Genomic DNA, 12438 nt, shown 5'->3' on the forward strand with positions numbered 1-12438 from the left:
AACAACCACTTGACCAAAGTCTATCTTTTGATTTGAAAACTGTTTTGATTTTAAAAAATAAGCGCAGAGATTGATAGAGATATTCCGAATATATTAAGGGCCTATTTTAATTCTCCCGTTGGAATTGAGTCATCGCTTCAGCTCTCGGCTTATGAGAAAATTAGCTAAGCATGACAAAAGTCATACTTAGCATATTTAAAAACAAAGCTTTAAAATAAAAAGAAAAATAAAAAAACTTGAAAAGTAAAATAAAAGAGAAAGCTTTAATAAAAACTAAAAAGAATAAGAAAATTGTAATATGATATGTGAGTTTAGGCTTACCCCAAGAGGGTATTTATAGCTTCTCAAAGCCTAAGGATAAACAAAGAAATTCAAATAAAATAATCCTAAAGATAATTGTTTTTTTCCTAAATTCAAACTTTAAACAAGTCTCCTAATGCAACTCTGCTCGTCTATCTTCTAGAAGGAGCACTGAGTAGATCTTCTAGAAATTGTCATTGACTGGACCTTTTAGAAACTACCACGTCAGACCGTGTCGTGCCCAGAGTCATGCCCATGTCTCCAGCCGTGACCAAATAATAAAAAAATACAGAATACGTCCGTTTTACCACTAATTCTGGAAAGTAAGGACTGCATGAAAATAAGCATAACAATACAAAATCAGGAGCAATAAATCCACAAGATCGAAGAAATAACGAGCAAATATTAACGATTCTGAACACTCATCAGTTTGGAGCTCGGGTATAGAGCCAGAGATGAAAATTTTAAACATATGAAGTCATTAAAAAAACGTTAGTACAACTATTTATTTGAAAAAATAAACAATAAGAATTGAATAAATAAATTAAAATTTAAACTTGTTATTTTCGCTTAAAAAGACAACCCGAAAATTAATTCTGGCCTAACTCACTTACATGTCCCCAGTAGAGTCGCCAAGCTGTCACAATCGTCTTTCGGGTGGGCCCAAAATTGGGCTTCGACTTAAATAGAACACGTTAGAGTCACCATTGATCATTTAAAAATATTTAGGTTGATCGGACACCATCTTACTTGATCTGCGTTTTACCAGAAATATGTCGGATTCAGGAGTCGATTACAATCAATGAATGATTAGTACCCTTGAATTGTCTTTTCGGTACCATTTAATTTGTCAGTTGTCTTAATTGCAAAAATTAAAATTTAAATCGAAATTTAAAAATTCAATTTGAATTGCTTACCTTTGATCGATTGAAATTACTATTGAAAAAGTCAAAAAAAGATGTTAGACGGTAAAATAAAAGATATATCAAATAAAATATTAAATAAAAAATGAAATAAATAAATAAACAAATCAAATAATGAAATATTAAATTTTTAAAAAAATGTTAAAAAAGGAAGAAAACAATAAATTTCTAGGGAAAAACAAAATAATAAAAATAAAAAATGCTAAAAGAGAAAATAAAAAAATAAAAAAAATAAAATAAAAAAATGGGAAAATAAAAATAAAACGAAAAGTGTTAAATTTTAAAGAAAATACAAATAAGTAAAAAGGATCAAATTGAAATGAATTAAAATTATGGATCAAATTGATACTAAAAATGAGCTGCAAGAGAAAAATAAAAAGGTTAGGGGACTAAATTGAAAAATATAAAAAATGTAAACAAGGATTAAATTGAAATAATTAAAATTCAGAGGCAAAATTAAAATAGGTGACCAAAATGAATTACACTTCAAAGTTGGAGGGACTGCGGAAATAGTGTAACTATTAGCTAATTACATATAGGTCCCTCGACTATAAATAACCCTAAACTAAAAAAAAAACTCATTTTAACCTCATTTCTAAAAAAAAAGTCCATTCCTCTCAAAAACTCTCTCACCCAAGCTCTATGGCCAGGTGGTCGTCCAACCTCTTGTGGTCATCGACCGCCGCTCCGTCGCCGCTTCGGCCACCGTCTCCGATGATTGAAAAAAACAAGTAACCCCCAAAATGACCTCCTCAGTCTCGTGAACCCAAAATCGACCTCCAAACACCCAAACGCCCAAACAACACCTCTATCGAAGTAGATATAAGAAAAAACCCCTCGAGTCTTACTCTTATTCGACGGCGACTAATGGTTTTCCGCTTCCTTTTAATGCTTTTCCTTGTGATTTGCTTGGTTGTTTGATGCTTGGTATTTCTGTTATTTTCTGTTTGTGTTGCTTCGATGTTTTCTGTTGTGTTTTGATCTTGTCATTTTTTTGCCCTGGTGTTGTGTTGTGTCCGGTGTGGTATTTATATAGCCCCCTGATGGGGTTGTTTCTAGCTTTAGTGGGGATGGTTCCCCTCGTCCTCGATTTGCTCGGGTTTGTTGTTATTGACTGGCTAAACGGGATGGTGCAGTCCCGATTTAGCCAGGGCTTCATTACATGGCGATTTTCTCAGTTGGCCGTTGTTCGCCTATGGGTTTCTTTCGGGTTTTTCGATCTACCGTTGGATCGTTTTGACCAGATCCAACGGCTGCTACTCACGTACGGCGCGAGTACTAGGGTTGAAACCCTAACTGTCTTCGATATGGGTCGTTGATCTGTCCTTGATTTAACGGTTGTGAACCATGCAACACCCTTTGTTAAGTGTAAAAACCCTAATTTCCTTTGGGCTGGGTTAGGCCCGTTTTGACTCCTTGATTGTTTTGGACCCGGACTCTTATTGGACCTTAAAAAATAAAAAATAATAATATAATAAATAATTAATAATAAAAAATGATTTTTAAAACTATATATTATATATGCTTTTAAAAATTGTTTTCAAAACATATAATATATATTTTAAAAAATAATTAAAAGATTTACACAAAATTTATCTAAAATATTATCAGAGATGAAAATTAATCAAAATTTTATTTGATCGGATCAATTTTTATTTTTAAAAATTAGGTTTAAGGTGTAAGTTTAAGGTAAAAAAAATCAAATACAACATTATTTGACTTATTTTCACCATTATATTATAATTTAAAAGGTAATTATAATAACACGTCTTTTTATATTTTCAATTATTTCTTTATTTTATTATATATATATATATATTTGTTATGGATTCAAATGCGAGTTTTAGCCTAAATTCATGTCAGATTTTGGGTGGGTTGGGACCCTCCTAAACCCAAATTAGATTGGGTATGAATGAAAGACTTGAATTTTTAAATTAAATTAGAAGAGACTAAAAATTTGATCCAACTTTGACCCATTATTATCCCTAAATGTGATGCTTCAAGCTATATCCTCAAAGATCTCAACCTTATCCCTAATTTAACGTTGATGGAACAAGATGGAAAGTAATACACTCTGGGGCTATAATGGACCTAATTATGGGCTCAAACGCTAAGCGTAGCCCAATAAGAAAAGGCACGTGACAGGGAGTATTTTATTTTTTAAAAATATCGATATTGGCGTGGATTTCACGCTGGAATATAATAAAACAACAAACTCATTGACTTTTTGGTATTTCAACTTTTAAGAGCAATATTTAATATTATAATGTAAATTAGAAGTTATACCTTACATCTTTAATATACGAACTAAATAAATATGTTATTGATTTTGTTATTTTTTTAATAAAATTGATAAAAATTATTTAATATATTATTATTTTTATTTAAAATATTAATATTTTTTTAATAAATATGGTAAAGTGTCAAATAATAATAAAATCGGTAAAAAAATAATAAAACTAATAGCGTTTTACGGAATATATTAAAAAAACTGATAAAACGCCCAATAATAACAAAATTAATAGAAATAATAATATTTTTATTAATTTTATCGATTTTATTAAAAAATAAAATAAAATCAATAATATATATTCTTAACCGTATATTAAAAATGGACTTTACCAATGTAAAGTCTAAACTAAAATACATAACATAATATGAACAAAGGTAATTATCCCAAAAAAAAATGTACCATTAAATCTTGACCGTACGTTCTTATCCCTAGTCAACGGAAAATAAAAAGGTAATTCCATCAAGTTATCAATGCCTCATGGAAGTTCTGCGATGGGATATTTAAAAAACGGTTAAAAAATATCTGATCTATTAAATAAGTAATCGGTTAAAATTTTGATCGGTTAAAATTTAGATTAGTTATGTTATATCATTTAATTGGAAATATTATCAAGCACAATAACCTATTAAGTACCGCTTATATAATGTAATAGGTAGCGCTTATATAATAAAATATGTTAATTATTGGAAATTATTAAGTACAATAACATATTACGTACAACTTATATAATGTAATATGTAGCGCTTATATAATAAAATAGTTAATTACTAAAATATTATTAAGCACAATAACATATTAGGTAGCGCTTATATAACGTAATAGGTAGTGCTTATATAATAAAATATGTTAATTATTTAATATGTTATTACAATATATTAGGTAAACGCCAAAAATATTATCAATAATAACATAACCGGTTATTTACTGGAAACATTATTAAGTATAATAATGTAATCGGTAGAAAAAATTGGTGTTACCTATTATATTAAACTACATACCCGATATGTTGAAAGTGTCGATTCCATTTAAATAAGTATCGACACTTTTGGAATTTAAAAGAAAAGCAGTAATAGCGCCTATAAAGTATCGATATTTTACAATATAACAGGTAAAAATATGACAAACCAATTTCATTATGACAAAGCCGATAAAATTTACTGGATATGTTGAAGTGCTTGAAAATGTTTTAAATAATTAAGCTATTTTATTATATAAGCGCTACCTATTACATTATATAAGCGCTACCTAATATGTTATTGTGCTTTATAATGTTTCTAGTAATTAACCTATTTTATTATATAAGCGCTACATATTACATATATAAGTGCTACCTATTACATTATATAAGCTCTACCTATTACATTATATAAGCGCTACCTATTACATTATATAAGCTCTACCTATTACATTATATAAGCGCTACCTATTATATCATATTTTTACCTGTTATATTGTAAAGTATCGATCATTTTTAAAATGATCGATACTTTACAATATAACATGTAAAAATATGACAAAACCAGTTTCATTATGATAAAATCGGTAAAATTTACCTGATATTTTGAAAGTATAGATACTTTTTATAAAAATGTATCGATACTTTATTGAAAGTTATGTAATTTATGTTTCAAAAATTTTTAATAGTGTTTCATGTTTTCCACCTACAATATTAATTTAATAATTTCATTTATACAAAAAATTATTTGATTGTTTTGATATTTTATAAAATATTATTTAAAATTTAAATTTAACAATTTTAACTAAAAATAATAATAAATATGTAATATCTATGTTTATTATTTTTAATTTAATAATAATATATACCGTAACATAAAAATAAACCATTAGACGTGTATAATTACTAAATTAATATCTTAAAACTCACAAAAAAATAACCTTAAATTAACGTTTTTCACAGTGAAATATATATGGACACTTATATATATGTATCGATACTTACCGATAACAAAAGTTTACCGGTTACTAAATTTTTTAATAATTTTTTATATTTTCTATCTAAAATATTATTAATCTGTCAACATAATAAATAACTCTAAATCAAATTTATTAAATATCTTTTAATTTATATGATAATATCGTATATTAACTTTATATTAGTCGTCTTTCCTACACAATCCCCTCTGCCCCGGCCTTTTATATTTCTCTATTTATTATTATAAAAATCAAACAATTATTTGAAGAGAGAGAGACAGAGAGAGAGATAGCAATTCGGCGAGGGTTTTAGAGAGAGAAAGAGAAAGCGGGAGTATCAAACGCAAGACATAGAGAGCGATGTCGGGAGGAATAGCTCGTGGTCGACTCTCCGAGGAACGCAAGGCATGGAGGAAGAACCACCCCCATGTCTGTTCAGTTTTTCTCCCTGTTTTTTTTTTCTTTTGGGGTTTCCATATTCTTTGTTTTCTTAATTGTTTGTTGTTGAAATTTTAGGGTTTTGTTGCGAAACCTGAGACGTTGCCCGATGGAACGGTGAATTTGATGGTGTGGCATTGCACAATCCCTGGTAAAGCAGGCGTAAGTAAAATAATTTATATTTAATTCCTGATTTTTTTATTAGTCTGTAAAGTACAAGGGTTTCTGTTTATTGAGCTTGGTTTGTCAATTATTTTCTATTTTTTGTTTCGACTTGGATACTGATGTGTTTTTTCGCGATTAAGATTTTAGTCCTCTTTTTCATTCTGGTTAAATTAGAGGGTAATTAAAAAAGTGAAAAAGAGAGGTGAAGCTTCTGATTGTTGTAATTGAAACATAAGTTTGATGTGATTAATTGTGTTAAAACATGGAGTGGAGTGGCCATGATGTTGATGATTCTGGATTAAATTGGCTGAGTAGTTTATTTCCCCTATAGGATAATGGGAGTATTTCCTTCTCTTGTGCTGCGGATTATATATATATATATACACGCATATGTGTGTACCTTACATTCAGAATGCTGAAGCAAAGCTAAAACAAGTTTCTTTAGAAGGTTGTGTGATACACTGTGTCGGCGTATATTATGAAAATTATTATTGATTGGAATGCTGGTGGATATTTGAGTCTGTGGCTGACAGTTTAAACTAAATGATTATTGATAGATTTTTTGGCTTTTATGGAATCAAGTTTTTGTTTTATTTAAACATTCTTTTATTGTTGGTCGGTACTTGGTAGGGGTTTACTATATGTATGTTGATATTTTTTAATAATGAGCTTTACATGATTTTATCAATATTGTTTGGAACAATGACTTGTAGACTGTGGGGGCCTGACAGCCTATTGTCATTATTTAGATTCTCACAACTTAGTATCGTTATCCTAATTTTAATGGGTTATTTTATAATTATTTGGCATTTTATAGGACCTGAACAACTGATCTGTTTTTGTTAGTTAATTTAAACCAATCACATTCATTTTCATCATCTCTGCGCTCCCCCCCAGTCTGAAGATATTATATGAGCATCTCTGCTATTTTTACAGTTCTCTGACCATTCTATTTCAGGAGTTGTAGTAGTTGCTGAAGGTCTACCTTTCCCTTTCTCTCTTGATTGCATTAGTACACAAGCATACAAATACTTGTTTTAATATGAATTGCCCATCACCACAGTCCATTTTGTCTATCATTTTTGTCTGTTCTTATTTGGCAATTAAACATGGTTTCATATTCTCATCCTTTGTTAGTTATTTAGCAATTAACCTGGTGTGAGGTATTGGTCAGAATTAGACCTCATTCATCATCATTATTCCATGATTCATTTTCCTGAGCCTTGGAAAATTAATCATTATTTAAAGCATGAGTAGTAATTTTAGTATTACCTGGAGAGAGGGCATCAGCGGTTTCAACAAGTAGCATGTCACTTCCAGCAGTCTTTATAGAATTTTAAGTCTTTGAGGTACTTTGACTATTTATAAGTTGCAGATTGAGAACTAACAAGTTTGGGCTGCAAGTTTTAGATTTGCCTTGCAGCATTGGTGGTTGTTATGTTACTCAAAGTGTGACAGCCTTGTGATATTGGTTTTGATCCTGTAATGATATTGCACCTATGAAATTGTTTTGGTTGTCGGTTTCCTTAATTGCCTTTGTGTATTAATTTTCTTGTATGATGTTTGCAGCTTTTATGTAATTCCCCTTGATATTACTTTTGCCCAACTCATTTTACATTTGGTCATTACTATTCACAATTCATGTCTTGTTCTTTATATACATGGACTAGTTTGAGGGTGTGGTGTTTGGATGCTTGCATTTGTATCTGGAGCATTTTTGGTAATGTCGTCGAAAGGCTTCCTTTTTCTTGAACTCATTGATTAAAAAGTTAAATATTTGATTAAGCAGACTCATGAGAGTGTACATGGCAATATGGGGTTAAGAGAAAATATTGAAAGAACAAAAATGTGCATTTTTGAATCAATTGTAGCTTGTGTTTCTTTTAAATTTTGGATATGTTTAACTCGATCCATGTTACAGACTGATTGGGAAGGTGGCTACTTCCCACTGACACTCCATTTCAGTGAAGATTATCCTAGCAAGCCTCCAAAGTGTAAATTTCCCCAAGGTTTCTTCCACCCGAATGTTTATCCATCTGGTACTGTTTGCCTTTCAATTCTGAATGAGGATAGTGTAAGTATCTTCTTCTCTTGAGTATGGTTTACGTGTTTTTTATTATTGTGGTCCCATCTACCCAGACTGGCGTTTCAGGCCATTCTTGTGTTGTATGTAGGGTTGGAGACCAGCCATAACTGTGAAGCAGATTCTTGTCGGAATCCAAGATCTTCTGGATGCTCCTAATCCTGCTGATCCTGCTCAAACTGAAGGATATCACCTTTTCATCCAGGTATTCATCTTGAGTTGATTCAGTAGAGACTGGATGTTTTAGAAAATTCCTGATATTGGGGATAAAAGAATTTTTAGTTGTGTTTTTTAAACATGGTTACTAATAAGGTTTCCAGGCATGGGACTGTTTAAGGTGCAGGGTTAGTAATAAAAATCAATCAATGACATATAATATCGTGTTTGTCATGCAGGATGCTAATGAATACAAGAGAAGGGTTCGCCAGCAAGCCAAGCAATACCCACCTCTGGTCTAGTCTATTGTTATCAAATATTAGCTCTAAGATTTTCAATGAAATTGCTGGTAAAATGCCAGTTTGGCTTCTTCCTCATGTACAAGACTCGGCTTTTGCTAAGAGAAACATTCTTCCTTGGGTATTTGGTAATCGGTATAAACTGTATGGACCTGCATTGCGTTCCAACTCCATCACATTTAGATTAATGGTGGTTTTATACCACTAGAATTGTAACTTAAACTGAAGCTTGTTTTTCATACACTGTTTGTTCTGTTTTAGGACTGAATCATGCAGCAAACACAAACCATTTTGTTGATTTTTAATTTAATGAACAAATAGTCAGCTAAAACAAATTCTAACGCAAGGAGTGTTTTGGGGGAAGAATTTGCAAGACTATCCGTCCTTAATGTTGGAATGTCTTTCTAGGCTTTAGTACCATCCATTCTATACCCTAGATATGCTCATAAATTTATATATGAAGAACAGAAAGGCATAAAAATCGAATATAAACATTATGCAAGTACCCATGCTGTCTTGAAATTACCATTAAATTTATGTTGTGGGGTTCTTCATTAGAGAAGGATCTTTTTGTACCAGAGAAAAACTATGAATGTTTTATAAAGCAATGATTTAAATAAGAGTTTTATTTTTTATTTTTCTGATAATAAATTAAAAATTGTAAAACAAAATAGGGTAATATATGTATTTAGTATCTAAACTATCAATTTTGATCCGTTGTAATACTTAAACTTATATTTTTTTCAAATCATGTATAACGCTCAGTTTTCATTACATTTTAGTACCCTACCTTTAAAAATTTAACGCGTTTAGTATCTAACTATCAATTTTGATTTATTTTAGTATCTAAAATTTAAAAAAAATAAAACTTAACATTAAATTTTGAATGGGTACTAAAATGAAATAAAAAAACTAATCTTTTTAACGGCGGGAACTAAAATTAAACAAAAATAAATTTTACGTATGGTTTTGAAAAAAATTGAAAGTTTAGGTTCTAAAATAGACTAAAATTAATAGTTTAAGTACTAAACATGTAATTTACTCAATAAAATAATGGGCCTATGAATTTATTAAGGTGAAAATTGTCATTATTGAATTTTATATTAATGTTAATAAATTATTCTTCCATAAAATTCTAATTAATATTTTTTCCAAAATTAAAAAAAAATCAATTGAATCTCTTTAATTTTAGTCTTTCCAAATTCCCACTATCACCAAATCTCTTTCTCGATTTTCATATCAATGAAAAAAAATTATTAACGTTATTTTTTTCTTCAAAACTTAATGAGGGAAAAATTTAAGTATAATTAACAAGTTTCTTTTCTCTTTTATATTTCACGATTCCTCTAAAAATTATTATTCTCTTTTTTTAATTTATCATATTTCTCTCACACGTAAAGTCACAATTGTTTATTACCAATTGTGGTGCTTGAATCATATTGAAGATTGTTCTTAAAATTCTAGGTACATCACGTTTTTAAATTCTTTCTTTTAATTTTTATATATTTTCAAATTCTAGATAAGATCATTCTTTTATTTTCAAATGCTATGTTATGCATTGAGAAAAATATGTTGGAAAACATTGATGTTGACATTATCATCAATGGTTTTGCATAAAAATGATCAAATGTAATATTTTTTATAAGTATTTGTATTCTTAAATATATTTTTTGACATCTTTTTTGTAATGAATTACTATTTTTTAATTTAATGAAAAATGTAATAAAAAATTTTATATTGCAATTTCTTAATTTTTTTATATTAGAGGGCATTTTTTATTTTCGCCCGAGCCTAGAAATAATTAGGACCGGCCTAGATTACAAGTTAGTGGATCGAGTTACTCGAGTTTAATTCAACTCATTAGTCCATTAAGTATTAGGTCAAAGTTGGACTTGTTTTGGGTTAGGATTGAACTCAAATAATTATAAAAAGGGTATTTTTAGTTTGTGATCAAAGTGTGAGAGATTAGAAGTGCAATTTTATCGAGGCTGATATTTTTGTTACTTAAACACATGAAGTCTATTGAAACTTATTAAACTTAAAAGATAAATACTCAAGCACGATGTCTACATAATTTAACCACATGAATCAAAGCTTAATACGTTTAATCCTTAGTTTTTTTTATGCTTAAAAGCCTTAACATGTTTACATCCGAATATACGGCATGCATGACTTTCATTGTATCTCATAATCAACTTATAATCTTATATCACAATTAAGCTTACCAAATATATGTTTGCCGGTCAATATTGCTCTAAGCCTCTAAGTAAAGCCAAACATGTAATTAAACCCTAACCTCTAAACCCTAAACCTTAAGCCCAAACATGTAATTAAATTATTTATTCAATTTTTAACTTCGATGTACAAATATAATGTCCCTTGTCTGTGTATGTCTACGCAATGAATAAGGGTGTTACAAGAAAGCTTTTATTAATTAATGTAATACTCTAAACAGCTAATTAAGTTGGTAAGATAATGTATTAATACAATACATGTGCCAACAATTAAACAGCTAATACCCATTAAAAAAGAAAAAATGAAATCAACAAGAGAATAGCCTGTCTGTTTTAATTTAACCCTAAACAAGACGTCTAGGGTACCACGTCTTGCCACTAAACCCCATACTACAATCGGACAAATGGAGATTTGGGGACCAAAATATAATATCGAATCCCAAAATGTTTTAATTTAAAACATTTCTCTTTGGGATACAACACAAACTTGTCTGTCTCTTCTCATTCGTAATTAAAGAATGAAAACAAAAACATATATATAATGTTTTTTTATATCCAAAGTATGTACCAACTAAAAAAATAAGGGTAAAGTACAAAATGGTCCCTCAACTATAAGGCCTTGCTTTGTTGAGTATCATGACTATTAAAAGTTATAAAATGACCCCTCAACTATAGGGTGATGCTTTGTTGAGTTCTCCTACTATTAAAAGTTATAAAAGGGTCACCTGACTATTCATATGTTCCAAACTCGTCCTTTCAGTTAAAAATTTGGCGGTCGTATGAGCTGGATGTTAATATGTTGACTAGGATAAAATTTGATCCTAAAAATATTTGAGATGTATATTGTGAATTGAACAAATGCTTGAAAGCAATAACGGTTCCAGTAGACTTAAAATATGATTTTATCATATTTCAATCATCAGGTTAACGTACAACTCATACGGTCAAGTTTTGAACAGAAAATGATGAGTTTGGAACATATGAATTGTCATGTGATCATTATGTAACTTTTAATAGTAAGATGACACAATACAACAATGCCCCATAGTTGGAGGACCATTTTTATAATTTTTAATAGTTGAAGGACTCAATAAAACAACACCGTATAATAGGGATCATTTGTATATTTTACCAAAATAATAGAAACAAGTGGTTGGAAATAATTATATAAATTAATTAATTAAGTTTAAAATTAAAATTAAAATCAAAATCTGGATGTATTATCATAAATGAGAAAGAACATGCAGGAGGCAAAACAAAATTAGCTTGAAAAGGTTAAAGGTAGTTGGCATAGAGCAATGCACCTCCAAAGCAAAGATAGACAGCTTCCCCACAAGTGGGAGAATATACAAATATTTCCAATTAATTTAGCTCTGGCAACTCAAAGCGCTTTCGACAATTTTAAAACTAGACAGTTGCAGCTGTTTCTGTTTAGCCTCTTGCTTTGGGAAGCATAATATATAATCTTTATTTGACAAATCCAAATTTTGCATAGAAATAAGAATGATGACAAATGTTATGATTTGACCCAAAAATTGAAACAATTAAGAATTTGTTGGTATAGTACAATCTCAGTAGTTAATGAATTATTGTTATTTATTGAGGTTTTTAGTTC

General features: G+C 29.6%; 1 protein-coding gene across 2 annotated transcripts; it reads left to right on the forward strand.

The window, feature by feature from the left end:
- The first annotated feature begins 5706 nt into the window (after positions 1–5706).
- LOC120171788 (SUMO-conjugating enzyme SCE1-like) lies at positions 5707–8857 on the forward strand. Of its 2 annotated transcripts, XM_039179439.1 has the most exons (5): positions 5711–5877; positions 5965–6048; positions 7973–8125; positions 8226–8339; positions 8530–8713. In XM_039179439.1, the coding sequence occupies exons 1-5, from the start codon at positions 5809–5811 to the stop codon at positions 8590–8592; spliced, it is 483 nt and encodes a 160-aa protein (XP_039035370.1). In that variant the 5' UTR covers positions 5711–5808; the 3' UTR covers positions 8593–8713. The 2 variants fall into 2 exon arrangements, with proteins under 2 accessions (XP_039035371.1, XP_039035370.1); XM_039179440.1 differs by lacking the exon at positions 7973–8125 and having other exon boundaries at positions 5707–5877; positions 8530–8857.
- The last annotated feature ends 3581 nt before the right edge of the window (positions 8858–12438 follow it).

This window comes from Hibiscus syriacus, unplaced genomic scaffold, assembly GCF_006381635.1.
Source record: "Hibiscus syriacus cultivar Baekdansim isolate YM2019G1 unplaced genomic scaffold, ASM638163v2 tig00111837_pilon, whole genome shotgun sequence".
NCBI classification, from domain to species: Eukaryota; Viridiplantae; Streptophyta; class Magnoliopsida; order Malvales; family Malvaceae; genus Hibiscus; species Hibiscus syriacus.